At 56.2% G+C, this 23,410-nt stretch overlaps 1 protein-coding gene across 2 annotated transcripts in view; it reads left to right on the forward strand.

Annotated features, from left to right (window-relative positions):
- The window catches only part of PRTG (protogenin), a 73,209-nt gene that overhangs the window by 37,529 nt on the left and 12,270 nt on the right, over positions 1-23,410 (forward strand). For both annotated transcript variants that reach the window (XM_053273188.1, XM_053273189.1), the window contains exons 10-11: positions 26-331; positions 1,839-2,027. In XM_053273188.1, coding sequence (XP_053129163.1) covers positions 26-331; positions 1,839-2,027 — 495 coding nt within the window. The remainder of the gene's footprint in view (positions 1-25; positions 332-1,838; positions 2,028-23,410) is intronic.

A 23,410-nucleotide genomic window follows, 5' to 3' on the forward strand; every position in this document is an offset into this window, starting at 1 on the left:
CTGCTCCTTCTCCACCTTGTCTTAGTCCCTCTGAGAGCTCCTGAGATCAGCTTGACCAGCCGGAGTCCCACAGACATCCTGATCTCCTGGTTGCCAATTCCAGCCAAGTACCGGCGAGGTCAGGTGGTTTCCTTCCGCTTGTCGTCCCGCCTCAGTGCTGAAAGCACCATTCAGGTGGTGGAGCTTCCGGGTACGACATACGAGTATCTTCTCAGAGGCCTGAAACCGGACAGTGTTTATTTGGTCCGCATTACGGCAGCTACGCGGATTGGCTGGGGAGAAGCCTCCCTGTGGACCTCCCACCGGACCCCCAAAGCCACGAGCCTCAGAGGTATGCCCTCCCCTTTTCTCTGTAATAGATAAAAAGGGTCATTCACGAACGTCCTGAAACTTGTCATTCCGAAAGGCTTCAAACCTGTTTGAACACATTTTGTTTGGCATTGCCCTCCTTTCTCAGACTTGAATATGGTCCTTCAGTTGGAATATGGTTGGTTTGTCCTATCAAACCAACCCAACAAGCCACGGAAATTTGATGGTCCAAATGTCTGCTGGTTTAAGAGCAGAGTTAAGGCCATCATCACATTCGGGCTCCACAAAGCAGCCGGAGAACGAAGGCTGATGTCTTATCAGACATGCCACATGATCAGGCACGATGTTGTGCAGGGTCACCCATGGGGCTCGCTTCCCACTTGCCCCCTCCTCCGAGCACCCACACGGAGTCTCCTTGGTCTTTGAGGCCCAGATCACGATGAGCAGGATGAAGCGCCCAGCTGGAAGCAGCAAAGATGCCCCACTCGCATGGTCCAGGTGAGTGCGTGGAGGGCACGTTGTGTGTGTCACTGCAGCACATCCTGACTGTTTATGTGGCATGTCTGTTAAGGCATCAGCCTCAGGTTTCCTGGCTGCTTGGTGGAGCTTGTGCTAAAATGAAATGGCCCTAACTTTGGTCTTAAACCATTAGGACTTTTTACCATCAAATCGTCTGTGAGCTCCTGTTAGCACATGACCGCCCTTGTTCATTAAGACAGTGGTTGAGTCCAGCTCTGCTCCCCTCCCCAAATGCTGGAAATTGTGGTTGGAAAACGCCTGCTTTAGGATGTCAGTTCCCAGGTTCCCTGGAGAAGGGAGACTCCAGTCTCTTGTGCTGATGATAACTGTTGCACGTGAAACGGTTTCCCCTCTAAACTAACCTGTGAATTGCCATGCCTGCCAGCTGGTAACCATTTTGGAGTGAGACCCTTTATTTTGCACAGTTCTTCCTCCTTGCGGAGCATCTCGCACCCCCCCCCCATGAATCCCCTCCATTGCACGCCACTCTTGAAGCTGCCCCTTGCTTTAGACACATTGACCTGGCAGGCCTGTGACTTGGTTGACGCTTCTGTTGGCTACTGCATGAACTCTGCAACTCCAGGCAGGGCGGGGAGAAGGACTTGAAGGCCGAGCAGGACTCTGTGCAGAAGTGAAGGGGGGTTTCTTCAAGGCAGCTATAGCTTGCCTTTCAAGAAACTTCTCCAAGTGGCTTACAAGTTGGAGACAGTCTTGGCAGTGTTGATACAGCAGCTGAAGCAGCCGTACATCTAAAGCCCAAGAAGATCTGTTCAACTGTTAGGGAGCCTCTCCAGGGAGGGAATTCCAGAAACAAGGCACTTCACCCCAAAAGGCCGGTCAGCTGGGGTGGCCCAGATGGGGTCACATGGGGTGGCCCTCCATAGATTTGTAACAGATGTGCAAATTGAGGCAAGAACAAGGGTTCCTCCACGTAGCTGGGATCTAAGCTGGGGAGGGCACGTTGGACATGCAGGGTGTGCCTTTGGAGAAACCACCATTCCTGTTCCTAGCACCAAAGTCTCCGGAGCTGCGTTTGGAGCCCTGGAACTGCACAACTCTCACAGTGAGCTGGCAGCAGGAGCTGGCAGACACAGCAACCGTCCAGGGCTACAAGTTGTACTACAAGGAGGAAGGCCAGCAGGAAAACGGGCCAATCCTGCTGGAGGCCAGTGACTTGACACACACCATCAGTGGTTTGGGTGAGTCTGCACACAATTCTTTTTTGTTGTACTTTTGAAGGAAAAGGAATGGTTGGCTCACAGATTCACAGAGGATGAGCTTTCTTTCGTAAAGCTACTCATGAGTTTTTGATTGATTGATTAAGTGCTGTCACGTTGGTGTCGACTCTTAGCGACCACATAGATAGATTCTCTCCAGGATGATCTGTCTTCAACTCGGCCTTGAAGGTCTCTCAGTGGTGCGTTCATTGCTGTCGTCATTGAGTCCATCCACCTTGCTGCTGGTTGTCCTCTTCTTCTCTTTCCTTCAACTTTTCCCAGCATTATGGACTTCTCAAGGGAGCTGAGTTTTCTCATAATGTGACTGAAGGAGGATCATTTCAGCCTGGTCATTTGTGCATCGAGTGAAAATTCTGGATTGATTTGTTCTATGATCCATTTGTTTGATTGGCAAATTCAGTTTTAAATGCTCGTGGAAGCAAATCAGGCAGCTGTGCTTTGCAACAGGGGGGGCGGGGGAAGCCCTGTTTCTCTTAATTCAGTTCATCAAAATATCCCAACTAAATATTACAACTAAAAGCAAAATACCAGCAATTACCAAAGTAACAGAAAATTAAGAAACAGCAAAACTATAAATGGAAAAAATGGTACTGTCAGGCAGAAGTTCTCAAACTGGGGCCCCCAGATGATGTTGGACTACAACTCCCATCATCCCCAGCCACAAAGGCCCAAGGCCCTGATGGGAGTTGCAGCCCACCCACAGCTGGGGACCCCAGTTTGAGAACTCCTTGTTTGAGAACGCAGGGATTTGATGGTTGGTCAGCAGATCTCCGTCTCCCCTGCAGTCACTTGAAAACATCCTCCGTGAGATTTTCTTAATGAAAGGCGGGGTATAAATTGAACAATAAATAAATTAAATAGATAAAAACAGGCTCCGGTCAGGGACACTCTAGAAGGCCTTGGCGGCCTCCAGGGCCCCTCCCAACTCTGCCATCCCATGATTCTCTGGGATGCTGCGGCCATCATTGAGCTGCAGACCTGCCTCACCTGGGAGATTGCATCTGTGATGGGTGCACGTTGAGACGGCTCACTGTGTTCCAGCGGGGTTGCCAATTTCTGGCGGAATCCTGTCTAAACTATGCCCCCACCCACCCCAGACACGCACCCCCCCACCCAGATCAACTGCTTGCTCCTTCCAGGGTGGGTCTCCTTCATTTTAAGAGCTCTGAGGCAGGGAACGGTCAGCTTCTAAAAGTGCCCGGCTCTTGGGCTTGCCCGGAGCTTGCCCTTTCCCTGCCACAGCTGGCCCCTGAACCTTGCGTCCCGAGGGATGAGGTGCAGACTGCCGGCCTCCGGCTAGCTGGCCAATCCGCCTCATCGTGTGTGCTTGTAAATAAGAGGCAAGTCCTGAGGTTATCGGCACTGATTTCTGACAATGAAGGGGTGTATAATTCATAGCCCTCCTTGCTGCCTTAGCAGACAACTGCATTATCGCACAGGGAGGGAGTGTGCGGTGGTTGTGGGAAATCCAGTTGTCCCCACCACAGGTGAAATGGCATTTGTCTTGGCATTCAGCCTGCAACTTTGCTATCACGGTGGAAAATGTGTTTTTGCGTTGCAGTCAGAGGTGCTCTTACCCCTGGTCTTCAGGGCCAAAGTCCAGGACCTCCACAGCCTCTGCCCCCCCCCCATCTTCTTTTGTCTCTCCTGGGTGGTGTGGTTGCCCAGTGGAGCATGACGATGCTTAATTTGTAGGCAGTGGGGGCCCCTCCAAAGGCCTTTATGTCCAGGCTCCAAAATTACCTAGCTGTGCCTCTGGTTGCACTTCTTATTCTCTTTGTGCAGGTGGGATTTCTGGCTGCACAAGCATCACTGGCATCTATTGGTCGATGTCTGTGACATCACTTGGGACCAACAATTTGTGTTAATTTTGTTGACCCCGTGTTAAATTAACTTGTTAAGTTTTGTCTTGACGTCTAATTTGTTTAGAGCTGCCCTGGTAGAAATGTAAATAAATAGATGATAATATCTTGGGGTGTAAAGGAGAATATGGTAGCACTAGGCAGCTCCATGTTGTTAAGTACCAGAGCGGCTCAAATGGCCTCTTGACCCCTCATGGATGGATGGAGAGGTGTGGGGACTGACTCTGTACTTCCTGGGGTGGGGAAGGACCCATCTGTGGACCTGTCCAGGCAAACATCTGGCAGCAGGATGGAGCCTCTTGTGCGCGCTGGCCAGAAGACAAAAGGGCAGCAGCTTAAGAGAAAGTGGTGCCTCTCTTGCTTTAAAATGTTGTTGGACTGTCTTCTGATGACGCCACGTTCACCAAGTGGTACCCTGCTCTGTCTTGGCCACAAGGCATGTCTTAGCCTGGCTGCTTTGCCTGATTCTTGCATCCAGGAGTGTCATTTCTGAAGTAAACACTGGCATGTTGAGACCCCAGAATGAATTGACCTGCCAGGCAGGTGACATGTTTCCACGGAGAAGGCTGGGCCTGGATGCTGTCACGATGAATGGTCACCACTGCTGTTGTGGTCTTGTGGCACAGCTGGGCTCAACAGAACGTTGTCGCGACAGCAGCGCATGGAAACCTGTTTGGGTGATGTGACCTGCCTTGCACAGATGTGTACACAGGACCACGATGAATATTTATATGCCCCTTCTCAGTAAAAGTTCCCCAAGTGGAGAAATAAAAATAAATGAAGCTGGATCCCTGTCCCCAAAGGGCTCACCATCTGAAAAGAAACCTCAGATAGACACCAGCCGCCGCCACTGGAGGGTTCCAGTTGCCTTGAACAACTGGCCAATGGATGCAGAAATCCTGGGGGCTTTCGGGGCAGGCAGCTGTGGCCGTCCCCCAGTGGCGGTGGTTCCTTTCCAGTCCAGCTTCCGGAAGTATCTGACTCCACGTCACTTGCGTCCACTCCGTTCAGCTCTAGACGCTTCCTGTTCAGCGGCAGCCTTTTTGGAAAGGCACTGGAGGAGGACCCTTTCAGAACGGCGTGTGAGGTGGAGGAAAGTGGTTCCCTGAGCTGGGCCAGGTGGTTGCTTTTGTTGAGCTACACTGTGCAGGTGTGTTTGTGGGCGTGTGGCCCTTCTGGGGCTGTCTGGCCAGGCTGGCTGCTGAAGAGGATGGGAGTGCTCAGGGCTCAGCCTGAGCTGTCCGGCCCCCAGGATTTGGCATCCCAGCATCCCCCAGCCACAAAGGGGCTGAGCATTGTGGGAGCTGAAGTCCAACATCATCTGGGGGCCCAAGTTGGAGAACGCCTGTTGCAGAGCAGTCTCAGTGAGGCATCTTGCGTCATGCCTTGGTTGGCATCTCCAGCCATTATGTGGGGGGTGGCGGGGAGAGAACAGTCTTGCCCATTAGAAGTGGAGCTGCAGCAAAACGGGGCAGTTTCTTCCACGCAAATGCTGTTTGGCCTCCTTGAGGCTAAGCAGGCGAGCCTTTTGCCACACCTCCGCACAGGAAGGTTCGGCTGGGCGCTTGGCAGAATGATTCAAGCAGCAGCAAAGCGCCCCCCCCCCCCGCTGGAGAGCACCTTGCCCCCTCCTTGGAAGTCCCGTGGTGTGTCTGGGTTCCTGGCTGCTGCCCTTGCTGGCACTCATCCATCCACCCTCTCTCTCTTGCTGGGGGGGGAGCTTCTCCCCCACTTGTTGGCAGACCTCACGGCATCTCAGGGTCTGCCTGGTAGCCACTGTTGGTTTGGGAAGGGAAGGGTTTGGCCTGGTGTTGGTGGGACTGAACCTTGAGCGGATTCTGGGCTGCCCTTCTCCGAATAAATAGCTTGACTCTCCTGGTGCAGTTTATTTATGCTGAAGGAGCCCTGGGTGGGCATTTGCTTTTCAGCCGCAGGTTCCTGCTCCTCTCCCTTGGGTCTACTGTAGGAGCTGGCCCGGTTGGCGGGGGGGACACACCACGTCTTGCACGTTTGCCCCAATTCCTGGCTCCCCTCTTGGCTCTTGGCAGAATTTCTGCAATCTCTGGGGAAGGGATGCAGACCTTGGTGGGCATTTCTGGGGGAGGCAGAAGGATTCCTGCCGTGCAGCCCACGGAGGACCAGCGGCCAACCCTCTTCCCTCTAAGGCGTGCACACGTGCGCACATTCACAAGTTTTTGGATGGCCGCTCAGTTCCTTTTAGAACCCGCTGAGGTGGAATCAGGAAGGCCCCACTCCAAATGCACATGGTGTAGACACACGGCCTTGGTCCTGCCGCCCAGAACAAAACTCATTCCGCCCAGAGATGAAAAACATGAGAGGGCCCACTGGTGGCTGGGGGTGGAGCCCTGTTAAGAGCAAGCCAGGAAGGCAAGAGACGCGGAGAGCTTGGCCCCACGCCTTGGCCCCACGCCTTCTGTGGGTAACTGGGCAAGCCTGCAGTTTGTAGGAAGAGGGCAGGCATGAGCAAGGCCTGGGAAGGGGAGCTGTGTCCCTTCAGGGATGGCCGGACCCCAGTGGGGTCCCCCAAGGAGGGCTCTTCGGAAAGCTTAAAGCCACCCGTCCTAAGGAATGGGGGGGGGGCGTCCAAGGAAGCACAGCTGCCTCTGCTTCCCGACAGCAGTTTCGGTGGCTTCTCCCAAGAGCCGCGCTGCCTGCAGGCTGGGCATTCCTCAGGTGGAGCTCTGCGGTTAACTGCGCAGTAGATCTACCTGACAAGTGGCCAGCCTGCAGGCAGCGTGGCTCTTGGGTAGGGCAAGCGGCCTCCTTCGGTGCCCCCCGGCTCAGTAGGATGAGGCGCTGCTGTAGAAGGACCGGCAGCGTGGAGAAAAGGAGGGCCAAGGGGGTTGCTCCCATGGAGTGTGGCCCAGGTGAGGGCAAGGCCTGGCTCCCGGCTGCCCCCGAGGCAGGACTCGGTTCCAGGGGCTTGAGTGATGGGCGGGCAGAACGGTGGGAGAGACCTCTTCATGGGCAGGGCGGCGGGGGGGGGGGCCAATGGCCCAATGGCCCGGGTTAGGGTTAGGGTTAGGGTTCGCTGAAGGCTTCCGGCCATTTGCTGGGGAAGCTCCCGCTCCGGATCTCTGGGTGGAGGAGGGGGCGGGCCAGATGGCCTGCGGGGCTCCTCCAGCTCTGGGACTCTGAGGGCTTTGGTGGGCCGTTGGCTGCTTGGCTGTGCAGGGCATTGAGGCAGCTGGGCGAGGGAGTTGGTGTTGCAAAGGTGGCGGTGGGGGGGGGAGCGAGGTCCGGGCTGGGGAAGCCCCGAGCGCGCTTGTGTCGGGGCCGAGGAGTCCTGAGCTTGCTCTAGAGCAGGGCTGGCATCTGTCTAGGAAATCCATGGTCTGAGCCCCACCCCACCCCCCCGCCCACAGAGGACTTCCACTCTCCGGAGCTCTGCTGTGTCTGTGGCCTTTCAGATAATATCGCAGCAAATAAACAGCATGGTGCACATGAGAAACTGGCCTCTCTTCTTATCACCTTAGCAAAGAGACAGCCTGGGGCCATGCTGAGGTCAACCATCTCTGCCTTCCTCTGGCACTTTGACCCTTTTCCTAGAGAACCTCAGGAATTCACAGATGCCTGTGCCACCTTGGAGACCCTGCCTTGGCAGGCATTTTTGAGGGGTGTGTGTGTGTGTGTGGAGAGTGGACCGGAGTAAAGGCTGCCATGATGCAAAAGTTGTGTCCGCTGGCTTCCGGTGGCATGGTCCACTCTCACCAGATCGGCCCTCTCTCAGCATGCGTTCCCTGTATGCTCAATCCCTTGGGCTAATGGTAGCCATTGGCTCTGTGGCCAGAGCCTCCTTAGCTTCCTTTCAGAGACACGTGCAACACGGATGATGACACGCTAGTCACCAGAGAGGGTCACCCAATGAGAGATGGACTCCTTTGCTGGGTCCCTTCCAGTGAGGCCGGTGAGGAGGCCCAGCCAGCCCCCATCTGCTGGGCTTTCCTAGGGAGGGTGCCAGGACTAGCCCCTGCTGGATTGGCCGGTGCCCCCCCATGCCCTGAGACAGCAAGGGTGGGCCTGCCCCCCCCCCCCAAACTAGCTGGCTAACTCAGAAGGCAGATGGAGGACAGTCTCTGGAAGGATGACCTGGTGGGGCACCCCCCCCCTGCCAAACACTGCCGTGAGGCCTGTCCCCGGAAGGAAGAGTCTGGCTCAGCCTCTGAGGCTCCCTTGCAGCCAAGCCGGCTCCTTGCTCTGGATCCTGCCTCCCCCCAAAGTCCGGAGAGGAGCGTGGAGAGAGGCCGTTGCCAGCACAGTTTGGCATAGAAAGGGGATTCCTTTGCTTTCCTCCTTCGGTGCCTAACCCTAACCCTAACCCTAACCCTGGCCTTTTCTGTTAGTAAACATTCCAGCTTGAACGAATCTGGGTACCCACGTTATGAAAGGCTGGACGTGAATTCCCACCGCAAGGAAGGTTTAGGGTTTGGAAAAGGTAAGGCGATATCTGTGGGATTTCCCCCTGGAGAGACCTCACCCTCTCACTGCCGACCTCCACATTCTCTGCCCTGGGTCGTCGGCGTGAAGCTGGGCCTTTGCAGACATCGCCCAACGGCAGTTGTGTTCTTTAAGGAACATCGCAGGAAATCCAGGCACTAGAAGCAACAAATAGTTTGTGCTGCCACAAAAGCAAGGGCATCTCACAGATTTTGGAAGGACGGTTGACATGGAGGCTTTCCAGACGGGGAGGCTTATTGTGCGGGTGGAAGGTGGATAAACAGAAAGCAGAATCAGGGCGGGGTGTGCACAGGGATGGCCTCTTCCCACCTCTCTCTCTCTCTCTCTCTCTCTCTCTCTCTCTCTCTCTCTCTCTCTCTCTCCTTTCTTTTGTCCACCCAGGGGGCTTTCCTATCTCCTCGCCTTCCTCTCCCCATCCTCTCTAGAGGCGCACCAAGCATTTCTGGGGCTTTGTGGGGATGAAGAAGGGACGTCTAGGCAAGGGGAGGGGAAGTGGGTGAAACCCCTCACCCATTTTCCCTCTGCTTGCCTAGGCATCACTTCTTCATCCCCACAAAGCCCCAGGAACACTTGGTGTGCGCATGCTTGGTGCTCGTGGGTCACAGGGTTGCTTCCTTGGGGTGTCGCAGCTTTTGTTTTTCTCTGCCATGCATCCCTTTCCCCCACCTTTATTATTATTAACATTATATTTATGGAGTGTTTGCACCAATGCACCTTGGCCCAGGTTGGCAAACCCACTCCAGATGCTCAGCAGTCCACCTTCTGCAGCCGTAGTGAATCTGCTGGGCAGGCCCCTCACTTCCACAGCTGGACACACACCTCTGTGCTCTTCTTCTTTCCTGGGGCGCACAGCCTGCTTCTGGCCACCTCACTAGCTTGCTAGGCAGAAAGGTGGGCTCAGGATGGCCACCAGGTGACAGTCAGAAATGGCAGGTGCAGAATGGCTGCTGTGCTGCCCTGCTAACGCCACGGAGGGAGTTGCAGTGCTGCGGGTACCAGAACAGCAGGGAGAGCAGCGCTGCCCCCCCCCGCACATGTGGCCCATTCCCCACATTGATGCAAAGGAAGAGACAAAAGTCCCATGGTGCAGTAAGCAGGTTTATCTGAGCCCAAAGCGTGTCGGCCATTTTGGCTGCTCCTCGCAACCACCGCCCTCACCCGTTGTGGACAGGGCCGCGAGGAGTCCGGGCTCCCCCAGAGATCAAGGTCCGGCTCGGGGCTCCTCCGGCCCTGGGATGCAGCCCAACAGCAAAGGGCTCTGACGGCACCACTCTGCAGAGGAAAGCCGCGGGAGCCCTTGGCTGGTGGCCCGCCTCGATGCCTGGGGCAGCAGTGGCTCATCGGGGTGCACGATCCGCGCGCCCAGCCACTCCTCTGGGTTGTCTGCAGGGAAGGTGAGCGGCTGCAGCCTTTCCCGCCGCCCACCCTCGAGCCCGTTCAGAGGACCACGAGAAAGGGCTCCTTGTGTGTGTGTTGTTGGGGGCAGGGGGCGGAGTCCTCCTTGGAACCAGGAGTTGGGGGCCCCAGACGGAAAGCCTGTGGGGGCCGGATTTGGCCCATGACGTTCCACCTGCCAGGGCCGAAGGAGAACTGAAGCCGGCCGGTGAGGCTTCCTGCCTCTTGCACTCTTGGGATGGTCCAAGACTAAGATGGCTGAACCCTCACGGAGGATTTCCACTGAGATTCGTGTGCAGATTCAGCCTGGCCCGCGCATGCGTTTGCCGCCCTGGTGAGCTCCGCGGTCGTTTCTCCGAAGGCCTTCTTCTTATGGAAGAGATGCTGTTTCGTGTCACATGCTCAGCTTTTTACACATGGTGTATTTGGCTTGCAGTCAAAAGGCATGAGATATTTTCTCTGGGGGATAAATCTCCCCCCTCCGTGGTTAGTGCATTTGTTATGTGCCAAAGCCTTGAGCCTGGAATAGTCGGGGCAGCCAAGCACTCCGCCCTTCCACTCTTAGGAATTGTTTGTTTTAAAATTAAACTCGATTGGCCTCTAATTCCATATGAAAAGTTCTCATTATAGTTGGGGGCATTTCCGCCCAGTCATCAGCATAGGCGGAAAAGATGGAGCATCCGCCCAAGTAGCATCTCCCTTTGGGGCACAGGTGTGCCTCTTACCTGAGCCTGCCTGCCTGCATCCTGGCTGCCATCCACCCCTCCCCCCACCCCCCGTGGTGCTTGCAGGTGAGCCCTGCTCAGGCCCCAGGATCCCCACAAGGCGCACACACCCGTTGAGCAGAACCGGCAGGCTGGGGAGTCCTTCGTATTGATTGGAGCTCTGTTTGTTTGAAAGCTGGCCGAAACAGACCCCTGCCCACCCTGCCCGATAAGCTCAACTTTGCCCCCCCCACCAGCTGTTTTTGGACAACTCCCACAATCCCCAGCCACCGTGGCCAATAGCCAGGGATTATGGGAGTTGTAGGCCCACATCTGCAGGAGGGCCGAAGCTGAGCAGCCCTGAGCTAGAGGGACCTTTCGGGCTGCAAGAGAGAGGCTGGCCTCCTCAGGTGTCTCCTCCCATTTCCATCACAGAACATGACCATGTTGAGTCCTGAAGCGAGATATGGCTTCTTAACCCGTGATTCTCCTTTCTCCCGCACCCCTCCTTTCTATCTTGTTTGTCTGGGGAAGTCAGCCGGTGTTTACTTTAGACAAGTTTGTAGAAATGTCAGTTAATTCAAGAACATGCTCCTACCTTTGGCGGGGCGAGTGAGTTGCTAGTTCCCTGGTCCTGGTTTTGTGGAAGAAAAAGATGCATGCCGTCCACCAGGAAGCCCGCGTGCTTTTCAAGAGCAACTCCCAGGGAGAATTGTGCCTTTCCCCCTTTAAGCCATGAAAGGTGCTTTTTGCACGAGCAGAAAGGAGGGGATCCCTCTGGTCCTTCTGAAGGCGGGAGACACTCTCTGTGCCTCGTGCACTTTCCCTTCAGAGAGCAACGCTTTCTTTCAAACTGGTCAAGTAAGTAGTGGGAGATGTCAGAAATAACCCAGGGACAGCAGTGCCTTCTTGTTGTCTTTGGCGTTGGTGCTTTTTCAGAATGTGGGGAAGTCCAAAGCCAAGGAGCCGGCATCAGGCCCAACCTTGGACACGGCTCTCTCCCCAGGTGCACCCCCCCCCCCGTAACCAGAAAAGGGCCTCGGATATTTGGGGTCCTCTTTTTTCCAGTTGCTAAGTTGCACTGAGTGTCAGCTTGCCAAAAGCTTTGTAAATCCACGGAGATGCTGGAAAGGGCCAGGGCTGCTTCGTGGGACTCTCCGCACACCTTGAGACAAGGAGAGAGGGCAGGGGTGGGGTGGGGGCTTCCCATGAGCTCGATGGCCTGTGTGTGTGTGTGTGGACGTTCACATTGCCTCCAACAACACACCTCTGCTTTTCAGCTGCTTTGTGTGTTCACGAAATGTGCATATATGGCTGTGTGAGCCGGAGCCAAGGAGGGCGTGCAGTTTGGCTTTTCCTTCCCCCTCAGTCAAGGCGTTGCTGGGTTGTGATCCAGTGCCCTGCTCTGGGCCCTCGGGAGGTTTGCCAGAGGTGGATTTTGCAGGCCTTCTGCCTTCTGAGGGGTGCTGTGAGCCTCGGCTTCCCTCCATAGGGGGGTGTTTTAATGCTAAGCAAAATGGAACCAGCAAGTGTGGCTCTAGTCGCTGTTTTGAGCTGGGAAGATGTCGCTGAGCTGACCGCGCGGACTTGGGTCCATTCTGTGCAGCAGCAATGTGGGGGTTCGGGTGGGACTCCCTGCCTTTGTGCAGCAGATGGAGACGGCGCAGGAGCTGCTTCAGCCCCCTGGGTCTGGGGGCTGGACTGGCTCGTGACAAGTGCATCTTTCCTGAGGCTGGGGGCAACGGTGGGCCCTCTTGCTGTGCCTTCCCAGATGGGTTTCTCTTGGAAATTCCCGCCTGTTGCTAAGGAATAAATAGTTGCCTCTTGGTCTTTGGTTCCAGGATCCATCCATGGAAGTTTTTGTGGCTCCCTCTAAAGGCGAAACATTAATTTGCTCTCTTTTCTCCTTGAGCCGCCTTTTCTAAATTTTATTTTTTATTGCAGGTCCCCCCCCCACCACCACCACTTGGGATTCTGCAGCTTTATTTTTAGGAGCTGTGAAGGGACTTGTTCGTGGGCAAAAGAGCATTTTATTGGCGAAGTCCAATAAATGTGGAATTAAACGATCTTGCCCAGAGGCAAGCCCCATCCTTTTCAATCCTGCTTTGAGAAGGAGCAGCTTTTGAAGAAGGCTTAGAGGGGAACTCCTGCCCAAGGAAATTAAATCAACATTGTCTATTAATCATACTGTGTGTCAACCCCCAGACCTCTCTCTCGATTGTTCTTCGTGAATGTGAGGGGCCATTAGATGTGTGAGGTCTCTGAAGGTCCGAGCCAGTCAAATGGGAAGAAAGGTCCCCCCCCCTTTTAAAAAATGCCACAATGAGCACATGAAAGAGAGTTTGGAGTGAACAGAACATTTGCTGTATAGAGCCTGTTACCCAAGTGGGTGTGTGTTTAAACATTAGTGTGGTTAACAAAAATTCAAATCTTCAGTCAGGGTGTAACATTCAGCGGTTGTAACTCACAAGATTCTGTTACTGTCTTTCTGAAAAACATGTCCAACCTAAAGGGAGATTAGCAGCGGCTCACCCTGATTTAGGGCCAGGGGGCAGCCTCTGGTTCCCGGCAGCCCCATTGCGCCTTGCCTTCCCACCCCACTCCACATCAAGGAGAACTGGGCTGCCTGCAGGCTGGCCATTCATCAGGTAGAGCTGTGTGGCCGAAGCCTCATGAGATATTTACAGAGTCTGCCTGTGATCCAGGGATCTGTTTAGGGCAGGGGTTCCCAGCCAGTGGCACTCCAGATGTGGCTGGACTACAACCCCCATGATCCAGGAGTTGTGGTCCAGCCACATCTGGAGTGCCACTGGCTGGGAACCTCCGGCTCAGGGCAGTGGAGAGCCAGCCAGCCTGCTCTGCTCCCCTGGACATGCCCTCCCTGCTGGGGTCTGGTGCACTGGGCTGAGGACTGGCTGAGATCTGCACCTCCTCGGCCAGGCGGGGCCTTAACGCGGGGCAGGGATGCTAACAACAGCAGCAGCAGCTTTATTTATCTGGCTGCCCCATAATAAACTGTTCCGTGGGCGGCTCATGAGACCATAACACATACAATTAAAAACATATTTAAAAAACAAAAACAAAATACAACTAAAAAGCATTTTTGAAAGCCTGGGTAAACAAAAAGGTATTCGCTTGGCATCTAAGAGAGCACAATGATGGTGCCACAAGTGAGCCCTGCTGAGGAGGCCGTTCCATAAACGGGGTGCCACCACGAAAAGGCCCTCTCCCTCGTGGGAGAAAGTCTCCCTTGCCTGCCCTTGTGGGGGCATCCTCTGTGGAGGATCTTTGGGGCTAGACTCTGGGGCCTGGGCCTGGCCTGACCAGTGGGGACTTTGGGCTGAGGGCTGATCTCTTGAGGTGGGGACTTCAGCAGGGAGGAGGGTGAGAGGCAGCCCCTCCTGAATGCACCCGCTGGAGCAGAGACTCCTTTGCTGCTTTGGAGGGGAAGTGAGGCTGGCAGGCAGAGAGACCAGTGTGTTTGGGAGGGCTTGTTCAAGAGGAGACCAGAGGGGCTTGCGTCCTGCACAGAGGGAATGATGCCAGGCACCCCGCTGAAGAGCGGACTCCTTAAGCTCCTGGAGAGAAGGGCTTGGTGTATACGGGAACAGGAGGACTGCCGTCTGTATTACTGCTAGGGATTTGCTACGAGAGGAAAGACCGGAAGCTTTGGGGGGCTGACCCATAAGGGTTTGGGGTTTACACAGCAGTAAATGTCAGGCAGCAGCGTGGCCTCCGAATCTGCACCAGTGTCAGGCGTGTGGCTGGCGTTTGGCGTCAGGGAGGGGCAGGAAGGGCTGGCCGTGTCTCCGCGCCCCTTTGGGCCTCTTTCGAGGGAGACCTGCTCCCCTCCTGGGCTCAGAGCAGAACTCCCAAGCCCAGCGGATCTGCTGCCGGCCGGCCGGCCTGCCTGCCTGGGTGAGGGTCGCTCACAGATGTTTTTGCAATGAAAGCCTCCACCTCCCGGATTGCCACAGGAGTGTAAGGGATGATAGATGGTGTTTTCATTTTGCTGCACCAAGAGGTCAAAGTGTCACCGAGGGCCCAGGACGGCCCCGCAGAGAAATGTTAGTTCTGAAAGGAAATTTATCTCGTTGCTGGAGGGGAAGCCTGGGTGCCCTGAATGGATTCCCTCTGTCAGTGTGCAAAGACGTATTGTGGGGAAGAAGAGGCTCGGCAGGTCGGGCGGCTGACGGGGTCCGCGGAGGGCGGGTTGCTGCCGCCGCCGCTGGAGCAGAGGCAGAGCCCGGCCCATCGGCAGCCCTCTTCCTTGCGCTGCCTAGAGGCAGCTCCCCAACTGCCCCTGGATGCTTGCAGCGCCTTCTTCCTCTGCAGGGTCCTGGACGGGGCCTTCTGGTCTTGCAATCCCGTTGGTTTGCCCTCCTCTTCCGGAGGGGAAAGCTCCGTCCACCCATCTCCAGTCTCCTTTTCAAAAGGAGGCCGGCCGCGGAGGTCCATGGCACCAGCAGATTTCCCTGCACGTGTCTGCTTCAGAGTTCCTCTGCGGTTAGAAGGAATGCGCACACCCAGCCGGGCTTGGGCTTGCGGGCCCGTCACAGTTCCGGAGCACTCGGGGGGCCCGGTGGCTCCTGCAACTGCTGTGTGGAGTCCGGCCCGTAGTGGCTGCTCCTAGCGAGCAGGGGGTGTGTGTGCATGTGTGGGCGCGGGCGCCAAAGAGGCAGCTCCAATTGCGCCTCTCTCCCCCACGCTGCCTGCAGGCTGGCCATTTGTCAGGTAGAGCTGTGTGTTAACTGTGCGGCTGCACCTGAAGAGTGACCATAGGAGCAGCCTGCAGCACTGTGGTTCTCGGGTGGGGGGGGGGGAGAGGAGCAAGCTGAGCTGACTTGTGTGGCGCCCCCCTGGCCCACGAGGACCAGTCAACCCTCGCCAACTGCTAGGGTTCCGTTCTGGCAAAACCTCGCCATGACGAGGCATTAAAGTCTATGGGAAACAGGCGGGTAGGGGAACCATGACCACAAAGAGACCTAAAAATAAAGGAAAGCATACCACACCAAAAAATCGCAAAAGCTCCTGTAATATCGCCAAGAGCCACCAAGAAGAAGGAGCAGTTGAACCTCTGGAGATTTTTTCGACCCCCCAGAATCATTCAAAGGCCTTTTAAATTGGCAAGGGACAGCAAGGTCAGCAAGGGTCACCAAGAGGAACGAGCAGATCGAACCTCTGAACCCCCCCAAATTACCAAAAATCCTCGCCAGCTGCGGATACTCAGGTCACAGTTGGCAAGACCCGTCAGGATTTCCCACTCGCAGACACTCAGAACCGTGGTGGGTAAAACCGTGGTGGGCAGGGGAGGCCTGTATCCCAGAGAGTGTTTTCGTGATGGGATCTGGGCACGCTGCTTGCTGCTCTGTCCTGCTGCAAGCAACCTGGGCCATTTTGGGAACCTTTTGTTCCAAGTGTTGTTTCCTCTTTTCGAAGTTCTCCTGTGTGGGCCGAGTGCCTCCCTTGCAGGGTTTTCCATGCTCCCCTCCTCACAGTGGGATCCAGGTTGTTTTCTCACCTGCTTGTTCCATTTTTCTTTGCTAAAACCCTTTTGGGTTTGGAAGTTTCCTGCTTCCCATCCCCATGGGACACGCCCGGATTATTTCGAAAGGGGGGAGGGGCAGGACCTTCCCCTGCAGCGGCAGCAGCAGCAGTGGCAGCAAGGCCCCCCCTCCACCTGGCTCTGGTGTGGTGATGAGTTATTGCAGGGTTGTCACCAAAAAGTCACTTGCAGGTCTGTCACACAATGGCGAAAATGTGCTTTTGGCCATTGTGCAGGCTGGCCGGGAATCCAGGGCAATAAAGGCAGGACTCCCTCCCTCCCTCCCTCCCTCGCAGTGGCCTCTTTTTTCTCTCCAGTTCCATGGAGAGCCCGGGTCTTGGGGGCCGCCGGATCATCTTACAAAGCAGGAGCCATCAGGGACGGTGCTCCGTCCACTGACCAGCAACAAAAGGGGGGAAGGGCTCCTCCTCCTGGCAGGGAAGACGAGCACAAGGAATCCAGGCGGGACATCTGCAGCCCGAGTCAGATGCCGGCCCAGAGTGCCTTTGGCGGTATCCCTGGACCCTTCTCTTGGCAGCTTGGGCTGATGTTTGCTGTTGGTCGCTGTGTGTGCACATGCAGGCACATGCACACCTGCACAACACAGTCCTGGTCCTCAACTCCGTTCACAGGGCAGTTTCCAAAAGAAAAACATTTGAACAAAACCAAACCAAACAGCAGAGGTGCACCTAGGTAATTTTGGAGCCTCTGGAGGCCCCCCCTCCCCTGCAAATTAAGCATCATCATGTTTGGCGGGGTGGCCACACCACCTGGGACGGAGCAAAAAGGATTTGGGGGCCCCCAGGGGCTGTGGAGGCCCTGGACTTTGGCCCCGACGTCCAGGGGTAAGAGCACCTCTGACTAACAGGGTTTTCTTTTGAAAATGCAACCCTGGGAGCATAATCAGCCTTCACCTGTTGCCCAAAAGATCCCAATGCTGGCACCAGATGAGCCTCCCCAGGGAGGGAGTCCCCCCCTGAGGTGCCCCAACCCCCAAGGCCCCCTCTCTGCTTGCTGCCCACCTCGCCTCAGAGGCAGTCAGAGGGGAGCCTCCAGTGTTCGCCCAGCTGGATCCTTCAAGTACCAGACCCCAAGCAAAAGTGGGCTTTAAAGGTCACTACCGGCCCCGTGAACTGTGCTTGCAAAGGCCTGGAAGCCTGTGGCCAGATGGGTCGGAGAGTTCTGCGTTGCCTCAGTGCTGCAGGCATCATCCCTCCCGTAGATTAGAACCCGGGGCTCAACACCTGGAAAATGGGCTCCACTGGCGGACCGGGCAGCGTCGGCTCACAGCCTGCTGGCCTCTCTCACCTGCAGAGCAGGCCCCTTGCTGGCGGGGGGGGGGGCAGTGGGCAGCAGTCCGTGTCCCGATGCCAGCCTCAGCCCCTTACACAGGTATCCGGGGAGGGGGGGTAGTTGGCATTGGGGCACAGGCGCACTGCCCGCCGGCCTCTCCCAGCCAGTCCCCTCCCCGAGTTCGTGGCTGCTGCGCCCCTGAATAGGAACCCCGGCCCTGGTGTGCGCTTCCCAGGCAGAGCTTGGCTTAGAGCTCCATGCCTGCCCAGCTCTCCCGCCCCGGCTGTGTGGAAGGAGGCTCGGGAGAGCAGCAGAGGGAGCTGCCACAGACTGAGTCAGACCCTTGGTCCCTCTGGCTCAGCATGGTCTACACAGGCTGGCAGCGGCTTCTCCAAGGGTGCAGGCAGGAGCCTCTCTCAGCCCTGTCTTGGAAATATAATAATAAGTAATAAATTGTATTTGTTAGCCACCCCATAACAAATTGTTCTCTGGACAGCTCACAACAGAGGATTAAAACATACAATAAAAACATATAACACATTATCATCATAGTCAAAAAGGTGAAAAGAAGATAGAAAATACAATACAAAGCATCTTAAAAACTCATTCTAAAATAGTTGAAAACCAGATCAAATGTGAAAACCCTAATCTAAAAGGCCTGGGTGAACCTAAAGGTCTTTACCTGGTGTCTAAAAGAACAAAGTGATGAAGCCAGAGGAACCTCACTGGGGAGGCTATTCCGGGAACGGGGTGCCACCACCGAAAAGGCCTTCTCCCTGGTAGCCACCCACCTCGCCTCGTTTGGCAGGGGCACCCAGAGGAGGACCTCCGGAGAAGATCTTACGGTACAGGCTGGGACATCCGGGGCAAGGCGCTCTCTCAGGTAACCCGGTCCCAAGCCATTTAGGGCTCTAAAGCTTAACACCAGCACTTTGAATTGGGCCCAGAAACAGACTGGGAGCCACTGCAGCTGACGAAGCCCTGCAGTGGCTCCCAGTGATAGGATCACGACATCCAGTCCCAGTTAAGAATCTTGTACCAGCTGCAGTTTCCAGACCGTCTTCAAAGGCAGCCCCACGTACAACGCATTGCAGTAATCTAAGCGAGAGGTGGCCAGAGCATGAGCAATGGTGGCCAAGCCAAGCAATGTCTGTCCAGGGAAGGTCGCCGTTGGCATGCAGCCGAAGCCGATAAAAGGCGCTCTGAGCCACAGAAGCCACTGGGCAGGGCTGGACTGGTGAGCACCCAAAACCGCGAGCCTGGTCCTTCAGGGGAGTGCAGCCCCACCTAGGACAGGCTGGACCTCACTCGCTCGGGCAGAGGAACCACCAAGCAGCAGACCTTCTGTCTGGCCTGGACGGAGTCTCCACTTGTCCACCCTCATCCAGTCCATCACTGGATCCAAGCACCCATTCAGGACAGTCACTGCCTCCCCTGCGTCTGGTGAAAAGGAGGAGAGAGAGAACTGAGCGCCACCTGCGTAGTGGTGACACCTCAGCCCAACTCTCCAGATGGCCTCTCCCAGCGGTTTCATGCAGATGTTAGGCAGCATCGGGGAAAGAATGGACCCTTGTGGAACCCCACCGCATGACTGCCAAGGGGCTGAGCAGCAGCCCCCCAGCACCACCTTCTGGGCACGGCCCTGGAGGTAGGAGCGGAACCCCCCAACTTGGCCAGCCTAACGTGGGGCCCGCGGATGCTCTCCCCAGAGCGGCCCCATCATCCCCTCAAGGGAATCACATATGGTCTCCCATTCAAAGGCAAACCAAGGCAAGCCCTGCTCAGCAAAGAGGACCATCCATGCTTGCCACCAGGTGACCAGGAGGATGGCCCTTGCCATGGCTGGGCAGTCCAGACAGCAGGCTGAGCCAGGGAGCGTCCACCGTGGCTGGCAACCCTGCGGCAAGGCCTGGGTCCTGGCCCTGGTTTGCTTGGCTGGCCCCAAATTGTGGCCGACCCATTCGGACGCCCCCCCCAAAGCCCAGCCCAGCTTCCCTCCCTCTGGTTGGACAGGTGTGTCCCGCCACCCCCAGCCTCAGCATCTATAGGGCCGGTGTGAAGGCTGCTGCTGCTGCTCCCGATGGAAGAGCCCCTGGTGCTTTTCAGGGCCCGAGTCTTTTCCCAGAGCAATTGGGGACCTTTGCATGGGAAAGCAGAGCTTGGACCCAAGTGTGGCCTCCCCCCCCCCAAGCTGCTGGGGGTGGATGTGGACAGGAGGAGGAGTGATGTTTTTACTGCCCGGACAATGCGGGGGGGGGAGGCGCTGCTTGTCCGGAGGCCCTTTGAGGGGGCGGCTGCAGAGGGAAGGCCTGTCCTTGGAGATGGGGCGGAGGAGCCGCCACTCTGCCCCCTGCGTTCTAGCAAGCCCACACTTGGTCAAGCCCGGCAGGGTTTCTGCCCTGCTGGTTGCAGCCTCCTCCCCACCGGAGGAGGGAAGGGGGGGCGCTGCTTGTGGGGAGTCATGGCTTATTGCGCCCTCGATGCCGACTGCCCCAAACGACCTAGGCATCAATTGCACGATATTTACGAATCAGCATTCTAGCGAAAGTGGCGAATGTTTTTAGAGCACTAGCAAGCTATCAAAAGAGGGCTAGGAGAGATGCCCTGATAAGGGGGTGTGGGGGGGTGCGCGCATGCGCGTGTGCAGAATCTCCTGCCCGAGAGGAAGCAGTTTTGGAGGCCCCCCTGCCACCCTCCCAGAAGTGGTGCCCGCAAGAGGGAGGGAGAGTGCCGGCTTGGCTTGCCTTTGAAGCCCCACCCTCCTGCCTTTTGCCGCCTGCTCGCTGCTTTCTGTTTAGGCCTTGAGCTCGCAACGTATTTGCTTATTCTTGTAATCGGTTTCTGGTGTATCGACATGGCGGCGCTCCGTCCGCCCGTCTAGGGTTTCTGCCTCGGCTGCCCTGTTCCCACCCTTCCCCCTCCTGGGCAGGCCCCCTGCCCCTCTGTTGCTTGGAGCAGACTTTGCCGAGCCCCAGATCCGGGGTCAGAGGCCTCGACCCAGATGTCAGAGCAGCCCTTGCTGCCGGCCTCTTCTTGAATAATTATCTGGAGTGTATTGTGTCGGAGGGGACGGGCTGGGGGGCAGCCCAGTCACCCGGCCAGGCAGCCCAGGCGCTCTCCAGCCAGACTCCACCACCGCCACAACAATGGAGTGGGGAGTTTTGCGGAAACACAAAAGATTCAATTAAAGTTGGACCTTGGGCTGCAGAGCTCCCCTGGCCTTAGAAACCCATCCTCCTCTCCACATGAGCCTTCCTTTCTGCCGCCCTTAAAGGACACGCAGGCCACTCGGCTGAAACGTGGCTTCAGTGCCTCCCTCCCTCCTGCCAAACCTTGCTTTATCTTCTCGAGCCCGTCTTGCTCCTCCGCACTTGAGGAGCCATCTCTGTCCCTCCTAAGCAGTCTTTGCAGCTGGACTGGAGATGTTCACACCACAGACAGGAGCATGGCCACTGCTGGCCAGATTGGAGAGGAATTTGCCGCAGGTTATTTTTATAGGGCTCTTCTCCGCACCGCACTTGCCCCAGATTTCAGAAGCAAAACCGGACCCAGCAGTGTGCCGATCCCCCCAGCTACATCTGCTTGCTCCAACCTTTCCCAGTCATGAATGGGAGGGTGCTGGGAGCGGGCAGCTCCTCTGCTCCGAGGGAAGAGAAAAGCCACTCCTGGTCCTGACCCTGGATTCTTCCTTGATTTTATCTCGCCCTGACCTGTGGGCTCCGCTCTGCCTCCTTTCAAGGCCTTTGGAGCCAGCCACACACACACACACACACACACGGAGCATCTGAGGCACACACAATGGCTGGATTTCAGGGATGGCAGCTCTGTGACCTCCGCCAGGGAATCTGCAAACAGATGCCAGAGGAGGGGGAGGGAGGCCTTGCTCAGGACCCAGCGCCCTGCGAGCTTCCAGCCCCCCCCCCTTGTATCCTGCTACGAGTTCAGAGAAGAGCTCTTTACTGGCCCTTGGAAAGGGGTTGCCCTACATTGGTGCCGTGCACTGGGGGGGGGGTATTTCTGCCATGGATCAACCTGGCTGCCCACAGCCTTGTAAGCAGATGCTTTTCTACAAAGTTGCTATGAATGTCGGCAGTTGGGACTCTCTCCAAACCCCTGATCTGACCCAAGGCTGGCAAGAGAGGCAGACTTCTGCTCTCCCCAGCGCCTGCTTGGCACCCCCCCCCGGGCATACCCAGAATGTGGCACCTTAGGTGGCTGGATCAGGAAGCAGAAGGGCTGAATCGGGAGGCTTCCAGAGCTGCTGCTCAAAGTCTCTGAGATTTGTTGCACAGAGCTTTCAGACCAGTTCCTAGGAGCACTTGGATGTTTTAGGAAGTTTGTTGGGAAGGAGTGGATGATTCTCTTTTCTTTCTTTCTTAAAGACCAGAGCATGGTGATTTCTCCTTCTGGTTAAATCTAAGCTGTCAGGCATATTTGCAGTGGCCATTTTGTTTTCCTGTCAGGAACTGTAACAGCTGTGGGACAGGTAGACATCCAGCAGGTGCAGCTGTATGTGTAACCATAGTGGAAAGCTGTACACTCAACTTTTGCCTGTTGTGCAGCTATTTAAGGCTCTGTCAGGGAAAGAAGGTTGCAGCTCTTCACTGGCCGGGGTGGCCGCTGCAGCGTTGACTGGCCACGCACAGCATCACGTCAGCCGTCTTCTGCCGTCCCTTCCCTCGGAGGCCTCCAGGCTCCCCTGGACAGCAGGAGGACTCTCCGGCGGTGGCGGCTGCACTAAGTGGGCTGGGCAATGGGTGTGTCCTCATTGCGCTGCTCAGGGAGGGGGCGTCCTGCCCCTTCCGCCAACTGAGGCGGAAGGGCCCCAGATCAGGGGCCTAGAGCACCTTCCTTGCGGGGCAAGGCTACAGCATCTGGGGCTTTTAAGTTTAGAAAAAGACAACTGCGGGGAGAAGGATAGAGGTCTCTAAAATCATGCATGGGGTGGAGGAAGTGGAGAGAGAGAAATTCTTCTCCCTCTCACATCACACTAGAACCAGGGGCCATCCCATGAAACTGATTGCCAGGAAATCTAGGACCAGCAAACAGAGGTACTTTTTCACACAACGTACTGTATAATGAACTTGTGGAATTCTCTGCCACAAGATGTGGTGACAGCCAACAAACTGGCTGGTTTTAAGGATTTGGATAGCTTCATGGAGGTCTGTCAATGGCTACTAGTCGGAGGGCTATAGGCCACCTCCAGCCTCCAAGGCAGGATGCCTCCGAGTACCAGTTGCAGGGGCCTTGGGCCTGATCCCGCAGGGATGTTCTTGGGTTCCTAAATTCTTAACTGCTGTGCATGTCTTCTTCATTAAAAGAAGTGTGGCAAAATCACCGTTGAGATTGGGAGAGCCAGGAGGTCCTTGGGAGTTCTCCTGGGGTGCCTTTCTCTACAGCTTCAGGTATCGGGCAAGGTGCCTGTCTCTTGGTCCAATCTGGCTTTCCCTCTCTCCGTGCTTTTCTTTCACTGGTGGCTGCAGTCTGGACCTCTGCTAGAGATATTGCTGGTAGGGAGCCCTACTCTTGGGCGTCCCCAGGACTTTTTCTGCAATCCCATCCCCACTTACCCGGGAGAAAGACCCATTGAATTAAGTGGGGAAGTGGACACAGCCAGCATCCTTCCAGGGAAAGCGAGGGGCTCCCTCTGGCGGCTGGATGCAGAAAGAGATCCTTCTGGCTCCGAGGAGGGAGGGGATCAAGGGGGTCACACATCTGCAGGTGGGTGAGCAGCAGCACTTTGCCTCCCCACCGAAAGACAAGCGCCCCCCCCACCCCCGCCCCGTAGCTGTCTGTAGCACCTCTTGGGTGCTCCAGCTGCAGGAGTGAAGCAGCAGAGCTGACCTGGCCACGGTGAGCCCAGCTCTTTCCTGGTGGGTCAGGCGAGCCCCGTCTTGCTCCAAACGGGGTGGTGGGGTCTTCATGGTGAGCCCACCCCCCACCCACCCCTATTTGTACGCCTGTGACACTGGATTAATAGCTTCATCTTAATAATCAAAACAGCACTTCTACGCGGAACCCACGTGGCGTAGTGGTGAGCGTGTAGTAGTGGGCCGAGGCTGTGCC

The sequence above is a fragment of the Hemicordylus capensis genome, chromosome 10 (genome assembly GCF_027244095.1).
Source record: "Hemicordylus capensis ecotype Gifberg chromosome 10, rHemCap1.1.pri, whole genome shotgun sequence".
Lineage (NCBI taxonomy): Eukaryota > Metazoa > Chordata > Lepidosauria > Squamata > Cordylidae > Hemicordylus > Hemicordylus capensis.